This window comes from Candoia aspera, chromosome 9 (genome assembly GCF_035149785.1).
Source record: "Candoia aspera isolate rCanAsp1 chromosome 9, rCanAsp1.hap2, whole genome shotgun sequence".
NCBI classification, from domain to species: domain Eukaryota; kingdom Metazoa; phylum Chordata; class Lepidosauria; order Squamata; family Boidae; genus Candoia; species Candoia aspera.
In genome coordinates this window covers 26,947,668-26,975,201 of record NC_086161.1, presented here as the reverse complement: position 1 = coordinate 26,975,201, position 27,534 = coordinate 26,947,668, and the positions used below count along the sequence as shown (strand labels likewise).

At 43.6% G+C, this 27,534-nt stretch overlaps 1 protein-coding gene across 4 annotated transcripts in view; it reads right to left on the bottom strand.

Annotated features, from left to right (window-relative positions):
• XPO7 (exportin 7) overlaps positions 1-27,087 on the bottom strand; it is a 70,548-nt gene extending 43,461 nt beyond the window's left edge. For 2 of the 4 annotated variants that reach the window (XM_063311308.1, XM_063311309.1), the window contains exons 1-5: positions 26,941-27,087; positions 6,864-7,010; positions 5,128-5,221; positions 4,075-4,241; positions 2,680-2,772 (exon numbers count right to left, since the gene is read on the bottom strand). In XM_063311308.1, the coding sequence (XP_063167378.1) occupies positions 2,680-2,772; positions 4,075-4,241; positions 5,128-5,221; positions 6,864-7,010; positions 26,941-26,958 (519 nt within the window). In that variant the 5' untranslated portion in view covers positions 26,959-27,087. The remainder of the gene's footprint in view (positions 1-2,679; positions 2,773-4,074; positions 4,242-5,127; positions 5,222-6,863; positions 7,011-26,940) is intronic. The other 2 variants (XM_063311310.1, XM_063311311.1) reach the window with 1 other exon arrangement.
• Positions 27,088-27,534: the final 447 nt, after the last annotated feature.

The window sequence follows — 27,534 nt, the reverse complement described above, 5'->3', positions numbered from 1 at the left end:
ACTTTCTACTGGATACAGTATACAAAAAGTCGGTTAAAGCTTTGAAAATCAAAGTGGAAATACACATGATAGACCAAGAGAATGACCTGAATAATGACCTTTTACTGGATTTGCAAAACAGGCTTGTTAAAGCCTCAAAGAAGCCTTTGGGATGGGAAAAAGAAAAATTGAAAAGACACTAAATCCTATGACGTCTGAATGATTGTCAGAAGTAAAAGGAAGGAATATAAAGCTAGTTTGTTTGACCAAGGTTAAAATAAGACAAGTTTCTATAAAGCTCTGGTAACCCTTTATGGACTTTTTGCTGACAGCAGGACTGAAAAGTTGATGATTTATGATTTGCATATAGATAAGAGATGGGTTGTGGGAAGAAGAGATATTTCTTTGTAACCTTATGGGAGGTGAAGAGTTATTAAACCTGTTTATACTTGTGATGAAGATCGGAAGTCACTTCCGTACATATTTCTTTTTTTCCCTTTTTCTTTCTTCTTTTTCTTTCTTTGCACTTTTTATTCTTTCTTTGTTTCTCCTTCTCTCTCTGAGTTTAGTTGTATTTGCTTTTACTATTGTAATTAAAATTTTCAATAAACTTATATATATATAAAAGAAAGAACAAGAGCGAGGAATGATAGGAAGGATGCTAGTAGAGGGAAGGCTGGGATAGCAGAACATCCCACTGAGAATCCCTCTTCTTTTAGGGCAATTGTGCTGAGAAAAATGGAGATCTCATCAGGGTAGATCTGCCATGGGCTGATTACAGGGCACATTACGCACTGCCTGTGAACAGTCATACAATCCCATTCCGCATTCAACTATCAGCCGAGGCTAGCCTGGCATTGTCACATTTGCTTCCATTTCTCTTTTTAAGAAAAGGATAAATGATATGAATTATTTTATCTGTACACTGAGAATCTAAAAAACCCAAGTAACATAAAAGAATTGCTCAGTACTGTAGTGAATATAACTGGTATTACAGTCTATAGGGATATAACAAGGATCATGCAAGAATTGAAATATACTAAATAGAAAGCACAAAATACATTTTTGTTCCAGCAGTGGACAGTATCTGCCCAACTGATTCAACCTGACTGGGTTGGTGCACTCCAGATTCCTTCGATTAAACAAGATCATCTACCAGGACCCTAGAAGGTTGCCTTCTCTGTAGCAGCACCTGCCTGCTGGAATGAGGTTCCCCCTGAGATCCAGGTGGCCCCCAGCTGCTGGAGTTTTGAAGGGGATTCAGGACCTGGCTCTTCTCCCAGGCTTTTGGCAAAGCCCCCTTGGATTGTGTGGGTGTATTTCTTTTTTTCATTCCTGTCTGGTTCTTGTTATTTTTGCCATCTTTTCTTCTTGTATTTTCAAAGAGTCATCGGGAGTTGGGGGGCATACAAGTCAAGTCAAGTCAAGTCAAGTCAAGTCAAGTCAATCAGTAGGTTTCACCAGGTTGGTGCCTGAATTTCATCTCCTTGCTACACCAGATAGGGGACCATCATCTTCCTGGACTACATATGCCCATCACCCTTTTCAACCTTGGAAGCCCACTGCCCACCTCTGCTGAAGCTATAATGGCTGCTGAGTCAGCAGCTGAGGAGCAGCATGCACTTCCCAACTTCCCTGGAAAGAGATGTGCCTCCCTTTGCACAGCATCCCTTTTCCTTGCTTCTGACAGCCTGCTGCCACATGAAAAGAGTGCTTTATAAGTGCTTGCCACCAAGTACTGAGCAATTAGCCTAATTTCAAGTTTCAACCAGCTATAGAGACCATCAAATGAAAGATCCCACCTATTCTCTACAGCTCTCAATATACAAACAGCTCCATTAAATTTTATAGCTTTCAAGCCATAGGTATCTGCAATATTTGCATACTTGTTAGTAGAAGCCAGCAAGCCTGCCTTGAGATTAGGGAAAAAAAGTGCATCCAGGTTTGCAGCAAAGCCAGATTCTTGTCCCATTAAGAAAAAACATTTAAGAGTGTAGCAGAGAAAGAGTTTCTTTACTACACTGTACTTTTGCACAATACAGTGGACAAGCCTATTTTCAATCAGCATGGCCTTTGAAAGAGAGGCTATATATGTAGTACAGCTACAGAACTGCAGTTTCCGAATCCAAACGGCATCCTCTGCGCATTGAACAGAGAGCTAAGAGTCCAAACCAATACCTCTGGTCCCTGTTGACTACTTGGCAGCCAAGTTCCTTCAAGCCTCTCTACATTATATCACAGCAGAAGGCTAGGAATGCTGAAGGAGTGGCATGTTCCAGATCTATCAGTGCTTGGAAGACAGGGGTTGCCACCTGTGTTTCAGAAGAAGATAAGACACACCCTGGTGTGGGGAATACGCTAGCCTTTGAGTTTTCCCAGAACTCTGCATCGTTACCATACAGGATGGAAGCGAGTAGATATTACGAAAGACTTCTCCAAAGGAGTAGCTACAGAAATAGAAAGCTCTTTGTGAACCTATACAATATTATTGAATAGTGGGTTATCTCTTCGGAGATTACTGTTCCATCAAAAGTACTGCTTCTACAGCCTTAGGAATTGTGCTAGAGAAGGCCAGAGATGGTAAACTTTAAACTCCAGTGGAGTGCCAGTTTCTTACCAAAGCACCTGTCTGTACAGACAAATCAGCACATAGACACAAAGCAGCACAAGGCAAAATGAATGAATAAAGTTGACACTTACTTCACTGAGGAAGGCTGAAGCACTTACTTGATTAATTTCATTTGTTAGCTGAGACAAGATTGTCACTCCTATGATGCAGTGCTCAACACTGTCCTGGAGAAGGAAGGGGTGGAGTCGGATTGGTGAGCGGGCACAAAGAAGACGATTACCATCATGCAACCAAAGCAGAAAAGGTCCCTCTGGCACAAATAGGTTCATGCTCAGCATTCTCTATTGTGTTTTATGGCTTAAATTTATTATTGAGGATGACACTGAGAGGTAGGGTAACAATATTTAGTTAAATAAATAAATAGTGCTATCTGGCAGGCCTCCTCACATGTCGCAACTGTGTCCCTTCTCCAAGGTGGGATAGCACTAGAATTTTCTTTACTGGGCATCAGGAAGGCTTCCAACCACATTTTGTAGGCAACTGAGATTCACCCACAACTCATTGCCACAGCCCTGCCCCCTCATAGGACTGTCTTTCCTATAATTGTTTTGATAGTCAGTAGGTCTATGGCAAAATCCAGCTCTGTGCTCAGCAGATGCTGCATTGTCTTTTTAATTTTATTTTTCTTATATATCTCACAGAGGCTTAACAGCTTGCTATACAATTCAAGGCAGAACAGGATTCTGCCATGCCCTTTCATCCTAATCCCTGCTCTTCAAATACCTACAAATATGTTTCACAGAGGATGAAGTCTTTTTCTGTACTCCAGTAGGCAGGCCAAAGGATAAACAATGCAGGTGAGCAAGTATTGGCTAAGCATCAGAAAAAAAAATTCTAAACACAGAAGGAGGCTGTTTTAGAGCGCTGGGGCCTTTTCTGTCAGGGATTCTGCAGCAACATTTTGCATGGGGGTGGGGGATATTGAATTAGATGGCTTTGGAGTAAATCAACAGCTACTGGTCCTCACCTAAACTTCAATACATTCTAGTTCCTCTTCCTGGAAGCTTCTGGTTGGGCACTGTGAGAAACAGGATGTTAGATGTGTAGGCCTCTGATCTAAACTGCCAGGGCCCTAGTGATTGGGGCAGATAAGAGTTTCAGCATTTGGATCTGCAGTTTGTTTGTTTATTTTATTTTCTATCCCGCCTTTATTATTTTTATAAATAACTCAAGGTGGCGAGCATACCTAACACCCCTTCCTCCTCCTATTTTCCCCACAACAACCACCCTGTGAGGTGAGTTGGGCTGAGAGAGAGGGACTGGCCCAAGGTCACCCAACCGACTTTCATGCCTGAGGTGGGACTCTCAATCGTTTTGTTGTCTTTTGTTGACCTGATATCCAGAACAGTACTGATGAACACTGGTTGTGAGAAACGAGCCTACTATCAAGGAAACAAGAAGAGAAACCTCCTGGCAAACCATTATACGCAAATGAGAAGTGGAAGAGATAGAGACCGACAACTAACCTGCAAAAATCTTGTGACGTCAGTGATGACATTTCTGAAAACATATTCATCCTTCTGGCAGTCAAACCAGCCCAGCTTTGTGATCCTGGCATAGAGCTGAATTAGTGCTTGTGTAACGAATGTGGCAAGCTTAGGTCTGGTAGCAAGATAATTGAGGACATAGTTTCCTGAAACATGCACCAAATGAAGAAGAGTGTTTAGGAAGAAACTTGTAAAAGTTAACAGTCACTGAAGCAAACACTTACAACTAGGACAACGTTGCAAACAGCATTGGTTACTTGTTGCACGGAAGACCCACCACATGTCCTTTATGGGGAAAAACAAAACGGTGAGGGGAAGAGGGGTGGCTCTGTAATGAGGCCTCAGCCAGAGGAGCACACCATTCAGCTCTGTAAGATCTGGTCAAGGTGACTTCTGCTTTAATTACACCATACCTAGATTACACCTTATCTACAGAGAACAGCATTTAACCTGAAGGTTCCCTAGAGCTTCTAGGAAACAGCTCTATTTTCCTACCAAGCCAAATGTAGAACTGCTCCTGATCAGTCAAAGCCTTTGGGGTGACATCTAAAAGACTGACTGCTCCTGCATGAACCTGCCCACCTGGAGTGAAACTGCCTTGAAAGACCCAGACAGACCAAGGAGCAGGGCGTTTTTGATGAGACTGGACTTAACATTTCCTTTGGTGTCCAACACTCCCACACACTGCTCAGAGAACAGCCAAAACAGTAATTTCATACTTTTGAGACTTTTTAAAGGCCACTTTATGGTACAGTATATTATAAACAGTATTTCTCAGCTTGTCAAATTTTAATTTTAACATGTGTTGTCAAGGAACAGGGAAGCATGCATGTATAAATAAGATAAGCAAGGCAAGGAAAGGCAAATTCATCCTTTTTCTCTCAATACAAGTAACTTTAAAAATATATTGAGAGGATTATATTAGTGTTCCCTTCCCTTCCCAGTATGGATTTTTAAGCTTTTCAAACAGCCAATCCTGATCCTAGGCAAGCTGGACCCTGGGGCTGCATCATCCGGCTTTGCTTTACTTACGTATGTCTATTCGCTGTTCCAGGGGCAAAGGGTTGTTTGTGCGTGACACCAGTTTTGTCAGGCATGTAGCTGCCAATAACTGGGAATATGACGACTGTAAAATAAACACAAAGAAAATAAAGAATTCATACCTAAGGGTAAATCCTGTGACTATGATGACAGTTCTTGGTGATCCTCACATACATTCACATCTGCAAGACTGCACTAAAGAAGTCAAGATCAGGCATGGTCTAGAGCAGCCTTTCTCAACCTTTTGACCCTGGAGGAACCCTCGAAATATTTTTCAGGCCTTGGGGAACCCCTGCACATTCAGGCTCAAATATAGGCCACAAATTACAGAATTGTTATATTTGTTTCATGTGTAGGCCTGCATATAAACTAAAAATAAAGAATGAAACTTACCTCTTTAATGTGAAGTTGCCTGAATTTTAAATAATTTTTTAAATAATTCATGATCTCCCAGGGAACTCCTAGTGACCTCTTGTGGAACCCTAGGGTTCCACGGAACCCTGGCTGGAAACCCTGGTCTAGAATAACATCCAATATTCAAAATATCTATGATAAGCATAATATGGCTTTAATGTTTCAGTAAAGAATGAAGACAGCTTTGGCTATTTTGCTTTGGCCTAAGGGTATAGGCAAGTGCGTCATTGAAATAATTTATCCTGAGGGCTTGCAAACATTGAGTCTTCAATGAAATACAGAAATCAATTTGTGTGTGGATTCTTAAAAGCGATGGGATCCTGGCAGATGGAGACTTTCAAGCCATGCCAATTATAGCAAGCACATCCAAGCTCTGATCAGCTAACCTGGGGAATTCTTGGTGTCTTTCTTTCTTGATCTGGAGATCTCCTATATCAAATGATACAGAAGAAAGGCTACTCTAGAAGTTCTGCTAATCACGATATCCTTCCTGGGGAAAGCTGAAAGAATTTAATTTCAACTGTGCTGATTCCTTTAGGTAAGAGGTAGATATGGCTTGAAGCCTATCAGTTTCATTTTTCTTTCTGTCAAGTCAGTTTTATTTTTTATCACAAATCCTAATGGACAGCTCCAGTAACAAGGAAGTGTATTTTATCTTGCCCCAAAACAACAACTTACACACTGCTTAGAGTTTCCTTGGCTGAAGCACATAAACAGACGAAGAACAGTTAGGAATGCATTTCCACTTTTTCATTATGTCCTCTCCAGTTTATGACAGTCATGATAAAGAGAACGCCTCATGTACCCATACATGCAACAAACTTTCAATGTATGTGCAATGGAGGCACCATGGAGGTCCTGGGTTTCTACTTTATGCCCTTGTTCAAGGAAAATAGACTGAAACATATGAATTGGAGAAATGATTGGTTCTGAGTCAATAAAAAGTGAGTTTTTATTAGCAAATTATGCAACAGCTGTATGTGATATACCAATATTCTAGACTGATCTCATTACAAGTAATGCCTTGCAAATTCTATGGCCTCACTCCTGTGGCCTACAGAATTAGGGGGATGAAGGGGCCACTAGTCACTTGTCCTCCATCCTCATAATAGGACCCTTTAAATACTAGATGACCCAATAATTGGTTCTCTACAGACATCTTTGGCACGGCCTCCAATTTAAAGAATCAATGTAGTCCAGAATCTGCCATTTGCAATGCTTTTCTGTACCAAGTCATCAGCATATATCCATAAACATGCAGAAAACATCCAGCCATTTCAAAAGTAGTCTTGTAGGATTATTTGTCTACATACACTCCCTCTTTCAAGGAGAAGCTGGCACTTGTTCAAGCAATCCGGGCTATTGGTGAATTCAACCAAGGCTTTCTCTGCCTGGAGCCGGGTGGTGGTGTCAGTTGTCTCATACAGCTGCTTGCACAGATTCTCTAGCTGGGCTAGACTCTGGAACAAACCAAAGAGAATTCAGTTAAGATTTGGTGGGTCTGCCACTCCGGAATATCGTATCATGATAGGAAAAGCAGAGCTCCAGCAGACACTTCAGAAAAAATCTAATATACAGTCTCTGGTTTTGTGTTATCACTATTGCAAATCCTATTAAAATATAACTCCTGTAACATCTGATACTACCAAGTTCAACAAAGTGTAACTTTTGTTTGAAACTTACTAGTTCTTTGACAATGTAACAGCTATTCAACAGTGGGACTGACTGTTGTGAAATGTCGAAGACATTCAGGAAGAAAGTTGTGACTGGAATTTCTCAGTTGGACCATTCATTTCTCAAAAAGTGTGCTGCATTTAATAAGATTTATAACTTTAATAAGTTAGATTCTATGGTCAAATATGGACGATTCCACCAAGTGCCTTACCTTGAGAGGACATGTGTTTGTGCAGCACCCGAAGTAGAAGACACTGCACATGTCCTATTTAACTGCCAACTATATGCCCCAACAAGGGCTCGGTACCTTCAGACACTAATTGACAGAACCACATACTGGGATCGTAACAAAAGACTATGTTACTTCCTCCAGGGCACAAATACGTATGTGGTCAATAGAACGGTTAATTTTATAGCTAGGGCTGTCCAGCTGAGAACACAATTTATAAAATGCATTGGGGTGGCATGTAAAGGTGACAAATTCATTTAAACTCACATTGTTTCTGTATTTTATCACTTGTTTTATCACATCCTGCATTTTTATCTTACAAATTTATTTCTATCTTATCCTACTGTATTTTATCTCACCATAGTATATTCTAGTTAATTTTACTGCTTTTAGCTGTTTTATGGTATCATATTTTATATTTTATAGTGGCTAATGCCCAACTTTCTGATATGGTCATTTGACTAATCAATAAAGTTATTATCCTAAAACTGAAAGTCGGAGGATGAAATCTACCTTGTGGGATCTGCATACTGTAATCAGTAAGAAACAGCCAAAACCAACCTCTCCCCACCCAGCAGCACTGGCACTGACACCCCAGAATTGAAACGTTCATAACTCTGTAACATCAAGAATCAACAGTTTCGTTCAGGAAAAGTCTGATGAAGCCACACCAAAATTTGGACAATATTTAAGTCTGCATGGAGGAGAGTGTGCCAAGTATATAATCTCCAGTTCCTGAAGGAAAGGTGGAATGTAAGTTGATCAAATAAATAAAAGTAAACAGCAGAATAAACTGTTACTATCAAGTTCCATTAGATCACATGAGCTAGAATTCAATATATGGCTATGTGAAGAGACTCACTTTAAACATTTCAAACATTTCTTACTTCAACTGATCAAACATTTTTCAAGATGGTTTTGAGAGATCTTCAGGAATACCCCTGTTCTTTTCTTAAATGATAAAATATGAAGAACAATTCAACTCTTGTGCCCAGCAACAAAGTACTGCTGATAATTTTGGACCGACACCAAATTAGCTTACATGCTTATTTCCCAATTGCCAACTAACGAAGACAAGGGCTGGGGCAAGCAAAGGGTGGGAATTATTCTTCAATGCGGTTGGACAACATCAGTTCTTGGAGTCTTGATAATGGTAGTATGGGGCACACAGACTATCTAGCAAAGGAGTCCTGTACATATTAGATAAGGGCTAAAGCACGAAACAGCTAGCCTGAATGTAATGAAAAGCCAATCTATTCCAACACAAAGTCTCTAAACAAAATGTACCAAGTACTGCCTCTCTTTGTGCAGGATTTTATTATTTTTTAAAAACATTTATATGTTAAAAAAATATAAAGAGTTGCAGGCAGGCAACTTTTTGATGATGGCTATGGGATGGGATTTTATGGGGGTGGTTTCTTGGGGTTCTAGGAAGACCTATTTTATGACTTTCATTAACAGCTTTGAGCATCTCCCACCTCAAAATAACGGAGGGCTGTACAACCAATTTTTAGCAATTGCAATCACAGGTAGTTCTTTAAAAAAAAGTCTCAAGACTGAATGAGACCACCAAGCCTCCAAATGCCCACTCCTGCTCTGTGGAGCTGAAACTGTCCACCATCCACCCACCTCTCATTTTAACTTCGCAACAACCCTCACATGAGTACATGTCTGGATGCACACTGGTGATTGTCTTAGGGCAGTCTGTGGCATCACACATAAGGCTACTGCAAATGCAGAAAATGTCTAAATGATTAAAATGTTTCGGCAAAAGCATTTGTCAAAATAACCCGTGACATTCTGATTAGCAAGCTAATTAACCTGGTGCAACAATTAAGTGCATACGTAGTTGACCACGTTCTCATCAAATGAGAGTGGGGTATTGAGTGGAGACTATGAGGCTCTTCAACATTTTTATTAACGATGTGAATGAGGAGGTGGAGAGAAAGCTGATCAAAATTTCAGGTGACACAAAACTGGACAAAATGGCTGATTTCCTAGAATACAGAAACCAAATTCAAAATCAACAACACAGAGAAGATGTAGAAGACCTTAAAGGAGATAAAAATGAAAGAGGAGGAACTAAAGAGGTCTCCAGGAAGACAAAGTATCTCACAGCAAATTAAACTTTTACAATGCTGGCTTTCTATGTTAACAATTAAAGAAATGGAAACAAAATTAAATTTTGCAAAAGAAGAAAATGTTAGAATTAGAAGAACGTAACCTGAGGTTTGGTTGCCATGGCTTCTTATGCTACAATATTTTATTGTACCATAAGATTTATTATTTTAAAAATATATTTAAAATAAATATATATTTTAAAAATCATTATGTGAGAAGTGCCATATTAAGAATATGGAATAGATACAAGCCCAGGCTGTGCCCAAAAATACTTTTACTGGTCTCAGCACAAGAAGTATTTTATAGAAAACAAACAACAGGCAAAGAGAAATGGTTAACATATCAAGGTTTGTTAGTATAGGAACATGGAGTACTTAAGATGAAGTCAAGAGAACTGACTGCAGAGGGATTTAATTTCCAGTGGTTTTCATATGCACAACTAAGAAAGATTTAATATAGATAAAAAGGTAACAAATTGAAAAATGTAAGATGTTATTTGAAACAGCCACGTACAAATGATGAACATGTAATTGCAAAAATGTATACACTTTTTAAAAATATTTTTAAAATTGTTTTATTATTTTTTTTATAAATCACAGAAGGTGGGGAACATACCTAATACTCCTTCCTCCTTCTATTTTCCCCACAACCACCACCCTGTGAGGTGAGTTGGGCAGAGAGCAAGCGACAGGCCCAAAGTCACCCAGCCAACTCTCATGCCTTAGGCAGGACTAGAACTCACAGTCTCCTGGTTTCTAGCCTGATGCCTTAACCACTAGACCACTTGGTTCTTTGTTGATTCTTCAAATCTTTGTTGAGATTTGAAGCAGAAGTTAAAGGTTGCATGATGAAATGGGCTAAGAATTTTGATTGTAACACATAGATGGATCAATGGGAGCATCAAGGTGCGTCAGTCACACTCTTGGCTCCACCAAGAAACCCAGATCCATGTATATATTCTTAGCTTTGCTTTTCCTAGTGTGTGTGCTCTCCCTCTCTTTGCCTCCAAATCACTTTTGACTTGGCAACTGCCTGGACAAGTCCATGCAGTTTTCTTGGCAGTGGTTTGCCCTTACCTTCTTCCCAGGGGCAGTGATAGGCCAAAGGTCACCCAGCTGGCTTTGCGGCAGGGTTAGTGACAAGAACTCACAATATCTGGTTTCTAGCCTGGTACATTTAACCACTGAACCAAACTGGCTCTCTACCCAAATATAGGACCTTGCATGTGTTCATGTTGAAATTAATCTTGCTGGTTTTTGTCCAATGTTTCAGCTGGTCAAAACGCTCCTGAATCATGACACTGTCTTCTGAAGTGTTTCCTATCCCCACCTTTGCTACAGTTTGTTAGTCATATTTTAACACCTCATCCAACCCATTTATAAATACGCTGAACAGTACAGGGCCTGGAATATATCTCTGTAGTACCTCACTTGATACCTCCTTCTAGCCCAATATGGAGCCACTGAGGTCTGTGCTTTGAGTATGATGGCTCCAACAGTTCTGGATCCATTTAATGGCACCACAGTATACCTCACATTTTACTATCTTCTCTACTAGGATTTCATGGGAGATTTTGGGGGGGACAAAGCACACTATGTCTACCACATTCCCCCTAAAGCATACCCATGCCACAATCTGTTGTTTCCCTTTCCTTGTATTCCTTCCAAATCTCCTCCTCTGGACATTTTTGCCCAAATTCCTTGATCTCAACACCTATGAGTACTTTTTTCAAATATACTCTTTCGTCCTCTTTTTCTGGCCTGTTCCTTCTGAATAATTTGTACTATTCAATCTCTTCATTTCATCCCACAAGATTTCAGTAATGCCTACAAAGTCTTATTTGCCTTTCTACACTGACATCTAGTTTTTTTTGTTTGCTCCCCATACCCATTCAGAAATACTAGAAACTTCGGGTCATGTTCCTTGACAAGTTCCTTCCTGCATTTATATGCTTGTTATTGGGCACATCCACATCTTGTGTATAGCTCCCTGTGATGGAATGTGAGGGTGACCTTGGAGTGGGAGAAGAAAAGGTGCTGCCCAGGGACCGATCAGATAAAAGAGAAAGGAGTCTGCCACAGAGTAACAGCCAAAGAAAGAAACTTAGAAAGGGCCTGCCCTAATTACTTAGGGAGGGTGGGAGATTTGTATTTTCACTTGCAAGAGTCTGTTAATCTAGCCTTACAGTAAAGTAGAATTAGCTCATTATATCGTGTTTCCTGTCTGGTTTACCTGGGAGGGCTGACACTCCTAATCTCTATACTTGGCATTGCACCATTTTCCGGGTTTTCTTCCCCTACACGGGATTCAACTGAAATCAGCCCTGCAAGGTGCCTTCCAAAAACATTCTTCCCAGTTCTACTGCGGTGCAACTCATGTCCTACCAGGAATCCCTCATCATGGGAATGTATCTCATGATCAAAGAATCCAAGTAATTCCCACTGGCATCATCTGCATAGCCAGTTATTTGTTTCCAGCATTTTCTCTCTTCCTCGGCCACATTCTTCAGCATGGAAGAGCGAAGAAAACACCACCTATGCCCCTGCTTCACCATCCTGCCCAGCCCTGCATAGTCCTTTGCAGTGTCTTCAAGGCTGTGTCATTTGTTCCAAATTGCATCAGTGGAGGGGGATATTTGTCAATGGAATTAAATGTCTTGAGAGTCTCCCCATCACCTACTGAATGTAAGTCTCAGGAAGACAGCACTCCTCCGGACAGACTACCCAGCTGACAGATGGCTGCTTTTTCCCTCTCGTTAAGGCGCCTCTGATCACCAGCACCTTTGCTTCCTCCTCTTCAGGGTAGGCTTTGCACAGAATTCTCTTCCTCAGTCCCGGAGGCTTGAGGCAACTGCTCTTCATCCAGGGATCCGGAACACATCCTCAGTGGAGGGGCTCTGGAACCTCTTCTGAATCTCCAAAGGAAAAAAGCTCTTCATGACAGGCTCAGTTCTTCGTGCTGTTTTCCTCCATCCCGCTCGCACTTATTGCTTCAATTTATATAGCTGCACAGGGCTGCAATGGGGGGGGGGGGGAACGGGGCATGTGCCCTGGGCGCTGTGCTGGGGGGGTGCCAAAATGGGTACGGAATCCATGTTTGCCCTGGGTGACACAGACCCTAGTTGCAGGCCTGCTTACAACACTTAAAAACAAAAAATACAATTTAAAAAAATATTAAAACTTACTCCAGGGGAGATGATATTCCAAAGGGCGGGTGCCACGATAGAAACAACTCTTTTCCTGGGCCCCACCAGACGCCTCTTCCTATTAGATGAGGCTCGGAGCATGCCTCTCCTGCCGAACCTGATTGGATGAGCAGCTGTCACTGGGAGAGGAGGTCCCTCAAATAACCCGGTCCATGCCACGGCAGGCTTCACAGGCCATCACCAGAATCTTGAAGTGAACCTGGAAGCCCACTGGCAGCCAATGCAGCTCGCAGAGCAGAGCTGTAATGTGCGCTGACTGAGGAGCGCCTGTAACTGTCCATGCAGCCACATTTCGCCCCAGCTGTAGCTTCTGGATGCTCTTCAAGGGCAGCCCCACGCGCTACAGTAGTCCATGTGGGAGCTGACAGAGGCAAGTGACCGTGAGTAGCCTCTTGGTCCAGGAGCAGGTACAACTGGCCCACAACATAAAGTTACGCGAAGGGTTTCTTTTATCTTCTAGGAGATTTTCTGATACTGATCTTTCCCACAAGCACTTGCTGCATCTGACTTAAGAATTCTTTGGCTACCCTGATAAACTGGAGTGTTTTACTTTCAGCCCATTCACCTTCTCTTCCAGGAGGGCAGTCAGCTTGCCTTGGCAACACATGGAGTTCTTGCCACCCTCAGAGAAAGGGAAAGAGGGAGGAAAAGCCTCCCCCGCCAAACTTCTGCTTGCATTCCCACTTGTCTGCTTGGTGAGCTCGCTTTCTGCAAGTGGCCATATCTAACCAAGCAGGAAGCCATGCCCGCGTCATGCCAAACCGGGCTATCAGTACCTCTCTCCGCCTCAGCTCTTCCTCTTCACTCTCCTCAGGTGAACACCTCTGCCAAACTCCTGTTCATTCCCTCTTGGTCTACAGCATTCCCAAAATTTAATCAGAAGCTAACCAGGAGATAAGACAAAGTTAATCTGGCAAATTTTGTTCTGAAGAATTTGTCTTCCAAAAATTTAAGGGTATTAAAGTTTTCCATTTTTTATGTTTTCGTGCCCCTTTGAAAGAGCTTCAGTTTGTTTTGGAAGGATCATCCACATAATTTTCTTGGCTGGATGGGCCATAATAAACAAAAATGTATAAACCAGAAAATGGGTATTGTCCGAAGCTCAAACGAACATACTATGGTTTGGAAGTTCAACTGACCATTCCAGGAAGATCCCCATTTGGCCAACTGTAACCCAGGCATTACTGTTTTGATGGTTTCATGTTTCAGCTGCAGCTAAAACTGAATGGGTCTCTCCTCCTCCTGAGTGCCAGGCCATTCACCAATCTTCCCCATGCCTTCCTCAACTCAGCTTAGTTATTAGCACTCCTGAATCTGAGCTCTTCTCCAAGGGTTTGGGTTAGGGTGCTTGGAGCCCTGTGCTGGGGATATGATATTTGGTTGTTGTTGACTGGGTCTGCCATCTTGTTACTGTTATATTCTTTAGGCCTTTTGATTACATATTTGTTGGTTTGGTCTTTATGCTGTGAACCACCTAGGGTCACCTGGAGTTGGGCAGCATCCAAACTGAATAAAATAAATACGAGGACAGCATATCCAACTAGCCCATCCTCCTTTTCCCCTGAACTTTCCAGCACCATCCTTCCCCACCTCTGCTTAGCTGCTACTGCCATATCCTGCTGCCCTTGAGTTCAAATGAAGTACTGCCAACCAGGCTGCCCACCCCGCCCATCCTCCTAGCGCCTTCCTTTCCCTGACTCCCCTTAGCTGCTGCCATGCACCAATGACCTTGCCTTTTTTCTGATCTCCTGACTCCAAAACACTTCTGCCTTCAACAAGTGTGCTTTTTGTCCATTTGAATCTATGGATCGAAATGTTTGGATTTAATCCAAACCAAAGGGCAGAGTTTTAATCCTGACACAAATCATCCCAATCTGGCTATTCGTGCATGGAATGTTTGGCTCAGGCCTAGTGGATGGCAACAACATTATTGTTTTTTATTTATACCTCTACTTGTTTTAACTCAGGTGCTGTCTATAGTACTGCTAAGCTGATTCATTTGAATTTCTGAGTAGGAACTGACATTTAAACATACAGCCCAACTCTTGTTTCCTTTCCATTGCTTTTCTTTTGAGTAAATGATATTTTTCAGTTGCTGTATTCCAATAATGGAAGACACCCTGCCACGCCTCTGTTACATCTATTGAATTACCTTTCTGTAATAAGAGCTCATGCTCATATTGTTTATTTCCTGTGTTCTGAGTAGAGCATGAAGGTGACGAACTTATGAGATAATGTTCTCTCTGATTTTTCACTGGGTTGCTTAAGAGGCTCTATTTTAGTAACATTTCTGGTTTCTAGTCCATAACTCTGTAACTAAGGTCTGTAACAATTTGGTTAAAGCTTTCCTGCTGAAGCCTGTGACATGCTTTGGCCAAACACAATTTTATTACCCTTGTGAACTGCAATACATCTCATACCAGCAGTTTATAATCTACGTAACTCAGGCCATGGTATCTGAAATGTCATTATATAAATCTGTCCAACTGCATAAACAGTAATTGACCTGAAGTATTTTTCTTTCTTTTTTGGTTCTCTTTCATTGACTTGAGGGATAAATGAAAATGCCACCTGAGTGTGCCCCTATCCCAGGTCTTGAACTTCCTACTGAGATTTCTTAAGATTTCTATGTGCAGCAATTATTTTTTTTAAAAAAAAATATGGACCCCTATAGTGATATTGTATCAGGTTCTCCAGGCACCACAATAGATAGATAGATACACATACATACAGTATATTTATTTATTTATTAATATCCCGTCTTTATTATTTTTATAACTCAAGGCAGCAAACGTACCTAATACTCCTTCCTCCTCCTTCCTTTCACACACACACAATATAATATAATATAATATAATATAATATAATATAATATAATATAATATAATATAATATAATATATGAAAATAATGAGGACACTGAAATAATTTAAGGAAATAATTTAAGGGAGGCTAATTATAGGAGGGACGCGGTGGCGCTGTGGGTTAAACCGCTGAGCTGCTGAGCTTGCCAATCGGAAGGTCGGCAGCTCGAATCCGCGTGACGGGGTGAGCTCCCGTTGCTAGTCCCAGCTCCTGCCAACCTAGCAGTTCGAAAACATGCAAATGTGAGTAGATTAATAGGTACCGCTTCAGCGGGCAGGTAACGACGTTCCATGTAGTCATGCCGGCCACATGACCACGGAAGTGTCTACGGACAAACGCCGGCTCTTCGGCTTTGAAACGGAGATGAGCACCGCCCCCTAGAGTCGGACACAACTGGACTTAATGTCAAGGGAAACCTTTACCTTTACCTAATTATAGGGCATCATTTATGATGCTGCTCTACAAGCATAATAAACTTTAATGTATGGAATCATGGTCTGTCTGAAGACTGATCTGTGGTCTGGTCCAACTTGCCCTGGTGTATTTATATTAATTGTTTTCATATAGCACGAGCTGACCTTTCCCAGATTTTTTTAAAATGCTAATGAATAGCCAAAACAATCTGTATAAAAACAAACTTACGACAATCATCCTTAGCAAAATTCAGCTGTGAACTTCTCCGTCCTTCAGGCATACAAATTATTTTAGGAGATTTTTCAAACTTTTTTTTACATTTGAAATTCATGATTGGGATCTTCTTCCAGGACCCTGCAAAAAGTTACTAATTTTTTATTGAATACTCCTCTATCTCATACTAAATCTTGAACCCAGATGGACTTCCCACACTGACAAGCTCTGGAATCAACAGCTGAACTATACTGTTAAGGTTATGGGCTGTTTGTTCCTAAGGATTCTTGAGCATGATGAAATTGGAATTCTTTCATTTTATTTTCCCTTTTTGCCCACATTTTTTTGCAAGTAGATTGATGTCAACTGTAATCTGCTTTGATCCCAAATGAATCCTTTGAACTTTGCTCACGTTATTTGGATGAGTTTTCCAGACTATCTAGAAGAACTACCAAAGGACATCTATCACTATTAGCAAGGGCACTCTGTATTTATTCTACCTATTTACAATACACAGTACACACAGATAGGTACAGAAGCACTCCACTGATAAAGGAGCAACTCTGAAATGGACTGAGCCAAGGTATTTGTATTGACATCTGGGAACCCTCCCTTTTTGCTCTCTCCAGTTTTTTTAAAGGGATTGGAAACTTTCATTTTATCTGTGCCCCCTTGAGAATAAGTCCTTTTGAAGTCACTGGGATAGATTTCTGAGCAGACTTACAGAGAACGCTCTGGGTAGAAGCCACACCCCTGCAAGACTGGCAGGGCAAGCTATTATAGAAATATAGTATATACTCCAGGTGTATACATACTATACTCCAGGTGTATAGATTTCTGAGCAGACTTACAGAGAACGCTCTGGGTAGAAGCCACACCCCTGCAAGACTGGCAGGGCAAGCTATTATAGAAAGAGTACATAGAAGAGCAATAAAGATGGTAAGGGGCTTGGAGGCTAAATTCTGTGAACCTGGCATGCTTAACTTAAAGAACAGAAGGCTCAGGGGAGACATGATAGCAGTCTTCCGATACACGAAAGGGAAGAGGGAGTAGATTTATTCACCCTAGCACCAAGCTTGAACTAAGTGGAATTTTGAGATCCAAACTTCCACTAAGGAGGAATTTCCTGACTCTGAGAGCTATAAAGCAATGGAACCACCTGCCTCCTGAAGTTGTGGATATTCCATCACTGGAGGTTTTCAAGAAAAAACTGGACAGATATTTGTCCAGAATGGTATGGAGATTCCTGCGCTGGGCAGGGAGTTGGACTATAAGATCTGCAAGGTCCCTTCCAACCCTATGATTCTATACATAAAGAGCCAGCAAACCCCACTCACATCGATATTACCTAGCCTGGTAACGAAATGTTTGCATGAAGACAACCAAGCTCAGAGAACCCCAAGAACCCAACAGTTCAACCGTGAGCTACATACATTCTCTTCTACTGGAAATACTGATTTCTCTGTAGCTTCACTGATCTCTATAACTCCCCCTTATACAGCTCTGTGAGGACAATAAGCATTCTTCAGCACCGTTCAATTAATGCATTAACAAGTGAATGTCTGCACTTCTTGCAAACATTTTACCTTTTCTCTGTAGAAGAGCAGAGAACAGCAATCCCTTCTTCCACTGGACTAAGCCATCATTTTTGAGGTGTACCATTCCATAAACGTATTAGCCCAGGGATTTTCAACTAATGCCAGACAGACCAAAAATGAACTCTACCTCAGGGCAGATCACTTAAACTTTAGTAACATCTTCAAATTCATTGTAAGTGATAAATATATTGGGATGCCTGTAAAGAGACAGATGCCCTGCTCAAAAAAGTGGTCTTTTTGTTCCTATCGTAGTGGGTCCAATGTTCTTTGAAAGAATAACGTGGGATTTCAAATACAAAAAGCTGAGAACCACTGCCTTAATCCTAGTTCCACAAGCAGCCATTTTGTGATGTTGGCTTGTGCTTTCCTCAATACTATGAAATCATTGGTTCTACAAAATCAGCTAGACAGACACTCATATTACATGAACTGGCATTCACAAATAAACTTCAAGAAAACATGGTGATGGGACTATGATGGGACAGGTGTATAAGTAAGTGAATATGGTAAGTATATACACAGCTACACAAACACAGTGGTGAGAAAAAGTTTTCAAACCCATTAAAACAACGAGTAATCCTGCAATGCTGTGACTTACAACAGGAGCTGAACTTCATCTAAGTCCAATTAATAGATGAAGGATTCAGGTTAAACAAACACACCAACCCATGGAAAATGTCGTGTCTCTGTTTTACACTGTCTTTGCTGGAAAAAGCATGTGAAGTGTTAGATGTAGCAATTGGTGGCACTTCCTTCAGCAGCAATGACTTCAACCAAATGTTTCTGTACCTATTAACCGATCCCACATATTGGTTTGGAGATTTTGACTCATTCCTCATAACAGGACTGCTTTAACACACTGATATTTTGGGGCTGTTTTGCTTCAGGTCATGCCATATTTCAATCGGGTTAAGGTCAGTGCTTTTGTTTGCCCATCCCTAAATGCAAAGTTTCTTCTGCTTCAGTCATCCCATTGTAGAGTTTATTTATGTGTTCAGGATCTGTGTGCTCTATGACTCACAGCTGTTTAAGCTTCAGCTTAAGGATGGATACTGTAATACTGTACTCTATGTTCTCCCATAGAGTTCACTGGTGCAATTCAAAATTTATGATTCACTCAGTGACTACAAGCCATTCAGGTCCCGAAGCTGTAAAGCAGCTCCAAGTCATGATACTCTGCTGAAGTGTTTTGGATGAAATATGGTGCTTCACTTCCTCCAAACACAGTATTTCTCATTAACACCAGAAAGTTGCACTTCTGTTACACTTGTTCACAGAACACTGTCCCAACGGCATGCCGGATCATTTTAGTGGACTTTGGCAAATTTGAGATGGATGTTTATGTGCTTTCTGGAGAGGAGTGTCTTCCCCTTTCATAGCCACGTATGTATGTATGTATGTATGTATCTATGAACAGGACTTGTATGTCACCCATCTTATATAATAAGATTATATAAGATGGGTGACATACAAGTCCTGTTCATACATGGTTATGAAAGGGGAGGCGGCTCACAACCCGCAAAAACATGGCTAAAAGCAAAAGTGCCTGTCCCTGCCAGACACCAAACCAAACAGCCTCCAGCTCAACCCCCATCCTAGCCAATGCTCACCAAAGACCCAGGTCTTCGTGGTCCTCTGGAAGGCTAAAGGGCAGGGATCCCCCAGATCTCCAGTGGGAGGCTGTTCCAAAGGGCTGGGGCAGTCACCGAGAAGGTGCACCTCTGAGGTCCCATAAGGTGGCACCATTTGAGGGAGGGAATCTGGAGCGCACCCACCCTATCTAACTTAGTAGGACAGACACCCTCAGAGAGAGGCAGTCCCGCAAGTACCCTGGCCCGGTGCTGTGGATGGCTTTAAAGGTGATAGCCAACACCATGAATTTCATCCAGAAAGCAACTGGGAGCCAGTGCAGCTCACACAGTGGTGGGGTTATGCGGGTGAACTGCGGGGTACCCAAACTGCACATGCCACTGTATTCTGAACCAGCTGCAGCTTCTGAATGGTCCTCAAAAGTACAGTGCATTGCAGTAATGCAAACAGGAGGTGACTAAGGCATGAGTGACCACGAGCAAGGCCCCCCAGTCCAGGAATGGGTGCAACTGGCGCACAAGATGGATTTATGGAAAGGCCCTCTGGCCACAGCTGCCCCCTGCTCTTCCAGCAAGAGCTGCGAGTCCAATCTGAGGACTCCCAAATTGCACACCAGATCTGCCCAGGGGAGTCAGTGATATCAACTCTCCTGACCCTGGGGGACCAAAAACCCACCACCATTCCATCTTGCTAGGGTTGATTCACAGCTGGTTTCTTGCCATCCAGGCCCTTACAGCCTCCAGGCACTCAGCCAGTACTTGAACAGCATCACTTGCGTGGCCTGATATAGAACTGGGTATCATCAGCATATACATATGACTCTTGTCCAGTATTTTCCTTATGGGAGACTCATAACAACTGACACTGGACAATACAAGTGGCCTTTGCCATTACTCTGGAGTCCTCCGAGATCTCCTGAAGTATTAGGTGCTTTGCAGTTGATTTCTGATGACCATTCCTTAGAAGAGCAAGCAATGGTGTTGTATTTTCTGTTTTTACATTACCTACCCGACCACGGACTCATGAAGGCTGAAGTCTTTGGCAATATTTTGTACCTCCTTCTAGTCTCAGGAGTGTAACTAGATAACTTAAAATACGCCAAAATTATCTCATTTTCATGTACATATGACAAGTAAAGTGTTGCTAATTCACAAATCACGAACAAAGAGTTTCCAGCTTTCAGAAGTACATGCATGTTTACATCTTTCTGTTAAATAGTCTTTGCTCAAACCCAAACACAGAAGAATTTCACTAGAAACAGTCCATGACTTCCTACTGCTGATATTCCACCCAACATGAACAGACTGGGCCAGAAAACAAAAAAGCATTTCAGTGAAAAGCTAGATCAACACTGATTCAATGACTGTGGTTATAGAAGTAGTTACTGTAGAAAAGGCAATTGCTTGATAAATGAATAAGGGTAATCCAGAACAGAATATAGCTTAGGTTCCTGGAACTGAGCTCTGTCTGCACTAAGGGAACGCCTGTGATGGAATAGGCCATCTTTCTAAACTGCTGGCACTTTACAATCCAAAAAAATGGTGGAAAGAAATAACACAACCTGTTAGTCCACCAGCACAATACTTCTCCAAAAAACTGAATGGAATGGGACCAAATTTGCTACAGCAGGAGAAGTTAGCAAAAGAAAGATCAAATTATTCCCCCAAAGCATTTTGATGGGAGGGGCAGCAGCTCAAAAAGCTACCAGCTGCTCCATTTTAAGTTACCCATCATGTGACCTAGTGCATAGCATTCGCAGCCCACCCTGTGCTTTCCAGTGCACGTCTGCAACGCAAGGGGAGAGCAGAAGCATACAGATTCACCAATTTTGTTACAAAGAATACACAACCACTCCTCGTTTAGTGACCGAGTTCCGTTCCAACAACCATGTCATTAAGCGAACATGTGACTGACAGAGAAAGAGAGAGAAAAGCTGCGGATCACTGCTGTCTCAATCAGATAAAGTTCTCTCAGACAGCTATGCTAGCCTTACTCTCCCTTCAGTGTGTGCTGTTGTCAGGCACATGAAATTTGGTTGTAAATGCATGCATTAGCCAGAAAATGAATTTATTGCCATCTTATTTGTGAATGGTTGCTAACTGACGTAGTCACTAATCGAGCAGTGGATGTAGATTTTTATTGCTGGTAAAAGGGTTGACAAGAATTCTAGAAACCATGCTTTCTGTATCCTGTTTCAGTGAAAACAATTTTTAAACAACTGATCAGTGGGATAAGAAAGTCGGTGGGCACCCTGGAGGGCATTCACTGGTGTCCCATCATGTTACTTGCTCTATGCTCTTAAGTTGGAGCAATCTACTGTAGCTGGAATACTTGCCATGAGGCATTAAGTCCATTTTGAGAGTCCCCCTCACAGTTTGTATTTTACACAACTATGGTAAACACGAGAGCCAGTTTGGTGTACAGGTAGTCCTCACTTAGCAACTGCCCTATTTAGTGACAGTTGGAAGTTACAATTGCACTGAAAAAGTAACTTTATGACTGGTCTCGCACTTATGACCGTCACTCATGTAATTGAGATTTGGGCACTTTGCAACCGGTGGGCATTTATGACCCTTGCAGTGTCCCGTGATCACATGATTGCCATTGGCACACTTCACAGCCGGCTTCCAACAAGCAGAGTCAAGGGAGAAGCCAGCAGTAAAATTGCAAGTCGCAGCCACGTAAAGATGGAGTTGTTGGTCTCAATTGTGGTTAAGCGAGGTCTACCTGTAGTGGTTAAGGCATCACGTAAGAAACTGAGACTGTGAGTTCGAGTACACCTTAGGCACAAAGCCAGCTGGTTGACCTTGGGCCAGCCACTCTCTCTCAGCCCTAGGAAGCAGGCAATGGCAACCCATTTCTGAAATCTTGCCAAGAAAACTGCAGGATCCAGGCAGTTGCCAGGAGTCAGCACTGAGTTGAAGGCACAAAAAACCAAAAAGGTAAATATACACAAAGCATATGCACTGAAAGCAGAGGAATTAAATGTTAAAAATGACAACAACAATCATATTAGAGCTTAATATATATTATTACATTTTTATACAACATAATTCATCCTTTTTCCCTGTAGTTTATTTCCTTTTGTCTCAGCACTTACGATTTTTCCCTCTAGATTGGCCAACCTAGAATATTTCACCCACCTGATGAAGATAACTATAGTCCACAAATTAAAAATACATTATTTTAAACAGCAGGGAGCGGATCCCCCATAGGCATGCAAGGCAAGGCCTCAAATTCCAAATCTATGTTAATGGGGACATGCTCTAGGGATCATAAATGGGAGTTATGAGGTCATAATGTGTTCCATGTCCACCTCTGACATGCAGCTTGGAAGTCTGACAGCACTCAATGATCAAGATTCAATCCTCACTGCAGAAGCTACAGGGTTAGTCTCAAAAGTGTTACCATCACTTTCTCTCAGCATAATCAATGAGAAATGTGAAAAAGGGGCTACACATTTTGTTCTGAAAAAGCGAATGCCACAGAAATAATTTTCTGCAGTGTTTGAAAAAATGTTTATTGAATTGTTATGGGTGTTTGGTAGATTTTCATTCTCAAAACTCAAATTACTTCTGCAATATCCATTGCCATCCATGTTTATATGGCGAGCTGACAATCCAATATTTATTTATTTGGTAAATTTATATAGCTGCCCATCTCACATATGTGACTCTGAGCAGCATATAAAGTTAAAAATACAAAAATACAAGAAAATAATCAAAAACATAACAATAATTAAAAAACAATAGAAACTGTAGAAAACCATAACCCCCCCCCCCAATAAAATGTGGGAGAGTGCAACCCCATTCAGAACCAAAGATAGTAAATTCCCAGATCCTGGTGGTCCCAAAACCCAAAGCCACTCAGTTCTGCCACAGTTGAGCTGCAGCCTGTTGTTCCCCATCCAAATCCCCCAGCCTCCAGGCACCAAGACAGCATCGCTTACTTCACTGGGGTGGAGATATACAGCTGGGTATCATCAGCATACTGATGATATCTCAACTCATGGCTATGGATCACCTTACCCAGCAGCTTCATATAGATGTTAAACAGGAGCTGACAAAACACCTAACCCTGCGGCACTCCACAATGTAGGGGCCAAGGGTGGGACCTCTTGGTTCCAATCAACACCAACTGGAACTGGCCATGAAGGAAGGAGGAGAACCAGCACAATACAGTGCTGCCCACCCTCAACCCTTACAGCTGGTCCAGAAGGATACCATGGTCAATGGTATCAAAGGCCACCGTGAAGTCAAGCAGAGTAAGGATGGATGCACTACCCCGCTCCCACCAGAGGTCATCTAAAAATGTGACATATGCTGTTTCAGTCCCATACCCAGGTCCGAAACTGTTTCATTCAGGATCCTCTGAAGCTGCTGTGCAACCCCCTCCTCCACAACTTTCCCTAAGAAGGATGAGAATTGTCCCATACTGTTGGATCTAGCGATGGCTTCTTGAGTAGGGGGTGGACCAATGCCTCTTTAAGGGTGGAGGAACCACTCCCTCTCTCAAAGAAGAAATTACCACCATTAAAGCCCAACCACACATTACCTCCTGGGAAGCATTCTCCAGCCAGGAGGGGCATGAGTCTAATAAGCAGGTGGCTGAGCTCACAGTTATGAGGACCCTGTCCAGTTTCCCAGTCTAACACGTTCAAACTCCTCCCAGGTAACTTGGCTCAACTGCATCCCAAGCACCTCCACAGGAACTGTACCAAGGCCAGCATCTAACTGGCAATGAATCCAAGCAATTTGCTTTGACAGTTGCTCTGCAAAATCTTCTGCACAGCCCTATAGGTGCAACTATAAGTGTAACTCTATCCAGGAGGACTCTGGTTATCCTCTTATATATAGTATAATAGATAATTAATACAATTAAATATTATAGGAGTTCCTCTACCTTTGAGGAACAGGAGACTAAAGAGAAAGGAGAAAAGTGGTAGAGAAAGACAGTTCCCATACCGGGTTTCTGAGACTCCTATAGAACCTGCTGTTTAACCTGGGGCTACAACTGTCACTCAGCGGAGCAGAACAAGGCTTTGCCATACTTTTGTACACAACAGTCTGGCACCACTCTGAATATTTCTTTGCTGAGAATTCAACCCTGTAAATTCAAGGCAGCATCATGAGTACCAATACAAAATGGCTAATTAAACCTCCCTAAACTGGGGCACCTATTACTTACTTCCATATAATGAAATAAGAGAAAATAACTGAGAAAATAGCTTTACTCAGAAAATAAATGTTAGCTCTGCTATTACAGCTTTCTAAGTTAGCCCTCTAAACTTACTAGCCAAAAAAACCAAAACCAAAACCCACACCCAACTACATGATAGAACAATATATTTATTAGCTTTCGTTTAAGGATTAGGGAGTGTCAAACTAGGTTCTATCCAGCAGTACTTAAAGCAAGTCACCCCAAGCCTTCACTATTTTTAAGGAAGAAATCTGATGCCAGAATTTTCAAAAGCATAGCTTGTCTAGACTTTGAAATTAATCCTGACTGTAAATTAAGTCTTGAAAAATATGGTGGGATTATTTTTTTTTCTCCTTGTTTGGAATGTTCCAGTGAGTTTCAGTTTGGCCAGAAAACACCAGTTATCTATGCAGGACAGAAATACATAAGCAATTTACACATTGCATATAAAGTCAAAAGTAAACTTTAAATTTAAAGCCTAGCAAGTGGATCCACCTTTTCAGTACAATTACTGCCACAAAGAAAAATAAGATGAGGACAGGAGCTTCAAAGTTCTGAAGCAACAGTCCTTCAGACAGACCCTCTTCTAAAGGCAGGGGGAAGGACAGGAACTGGGAGGAGCCAAGCAAGTCTGAGCCATTGGCGCCAAAGGATTGTGGGGAACTGTCCATCCAGGGCCCATGATCCCACAGCCCTGCCAAAGAGATTTGGCTTCCAAGCCTGTGAGAATATCCTCCTCAAGAACCAAAGGACCGAGAGACAACGGGAGTGCCAGATTGTTGGGAGGGACCTTTCAAGAGCAGGTAATTGCTATGAGGAGTCCAGTTTCTGCAACTCGCTTTGAACAGCACTAGCCAAATTCAGCTCAAGACAGGAGCATGACATTTAAACCTCTACCATCATATATATATAGAAAATACATGTTCCTAAGCCTTATTCATACTTTATCGAACCTCCTTTTGCCTTGACATGTTTTTGCTGCTGGTACTGTATCTTTTTGCTTAGTTCCACTCTAGATTGGATATTGACTATGTTATTGTTTCTATAATACCTTATACGCCCCACCACTCTAAATTGTTTAACTATGCCCCTAATCCTACGTGACAGCATCCTGAATTATCATGAGTGCTAAAGAGCATGGGTCTAGTTAATACCTGGATGTGAGGTACCAAGAAATCAAAGGGCTTCTAAGTCAGACACAAAAGCAAAGCAAAACAAAACAAAACAAATCCCCAATCACAAAATTTGGAGAAAGGGATGGGCAATCACTTCCGTATAGTTGCCAAGAAAATAACATGCATGTAATCCCAGGAGCTCAGCAAAACTCAAGGGAGACTGGACTTCACCTCATGGGGAGGCCCAAGGGCAGGACATCTGGGGGAAGGGGATACTTACAGCAGCAAGACGCCTCTCCAGCATTTACTGGAGGGGTGAGGAAGACAAGGGAGGGGCACAAGATCGCTGGGTAACGCTGTCTATCCAGCCAGCCTAGAATTCCCAGAAACACAGCACGCTGCTTCCCCCTCCGTTATTCCGCCAAGTCCTGAATGCCTCGCAAGCTGTGGCACGTGGGAAACACCGAGGCCGCCAGCATGTCAAGGAGCCTCAGGCACACCGCAGGCCCGCCCGCGAGGCAGGACCGGCCCACCTCCACGGCCCTCCCTCCGCCTGTTCCTTCCCGCGTCCGAGGCCAGCGCGGAGCCCCCTCGCACCCCCATCGGAACCGGGAGGAGCAGCTCCGGCTGCGGGCAGGTCCGACCCCACGGCGCAGTTGCCTGACCAGCCGCGCAAAGGACGACACAGCAGGAGGAGGAGCGGTTGAAGGCGGGACCCCGGGGGTCGGCACGGGGGTGGCCCGTCACCCGGCAGAAAAACGCAGGCCGCCCGGGCCCGAGGAAGGCAGCACTCCCTCGCTGCCCCCTGCGGATCCGAGCCGAGGGCGCCTCGCCGGGCGGCCCCACGCCTCCGCGCCGCTCCGTGAGCCCGCCGAGATCGCCCCCCGCGCGCGCCGGGCCCGCCAGACCGCCAGGGACGCCCTGGCCCGGCCCGGGCCTGCTCTGCGCGCGCCCCGGCGCCCGGGCCTGTTTCCCGCGGGGGACCGGCGGCCGCCCAGGCTCGGAAGCGGCGGCCAGGCCGGCGCGCCGCCGGGCCTCGAATGAGCGCCGCGCCGGCCCTCGGCCTGCCCGCCCGGCGGCTGGGGCGGAGGCCCTGCGGGTCGTCGGCGGCGGCGGCGTCAGCGCCGGGCTGTCGTCGGCGGGCGCGCCGCGGGCCCCTCCGCCTCACCTGCACATGATCCGCCATTTTGCTCCATTCATGTTCTGCTCCTCTGCCGCCGCCGCCTCCCCCTCCCGCAGGCGACCTAGGCAAGGTTGCTGCGCGTGCGCGCGGCCGGCGGCCTCCCCACGCATTCGGCGTAAGGGATCCTCGAGCGCCAGCAGCCGCGCCGCTACCGCGTGGGGTTGGAGAATAGCACGGCTCAGTGCAGCGGCGTAAGAGGGCCGGTCGCGCAGCAGCTACGTCTGCTGACGCGCGGGGGAGGGCAAGGGGGAGGGGCCGGGCTGTGTTTACCTGCTTCTTAAAGGGGCCGCGCGCCGCTTGGGGGCCTCGGGCGCGCCTGCGCGGGCCCGGCCCCTCGGCCTCCGCAGAAGAACGGCGGAGCGGGGCCCCTCGTCGCCATGGAAGCGCCGGGCCGCCTCTGGGGAAGCCCAGCGGGTGGAGGCCGTGGCTGATGCAGCCGAGAGCCGCGCCGCGCAGGCCCTCCCTCCCGCGAAGGGGCGCGGGGACACCGCCTTCCAAGCCGCGCCGAGGGCGCGGGGAAGCGCAGGGTGCGGGCGCGCGGGGAGGCTGGGCGGAAGGAGGGCCGCGGGCCCCGGCCGG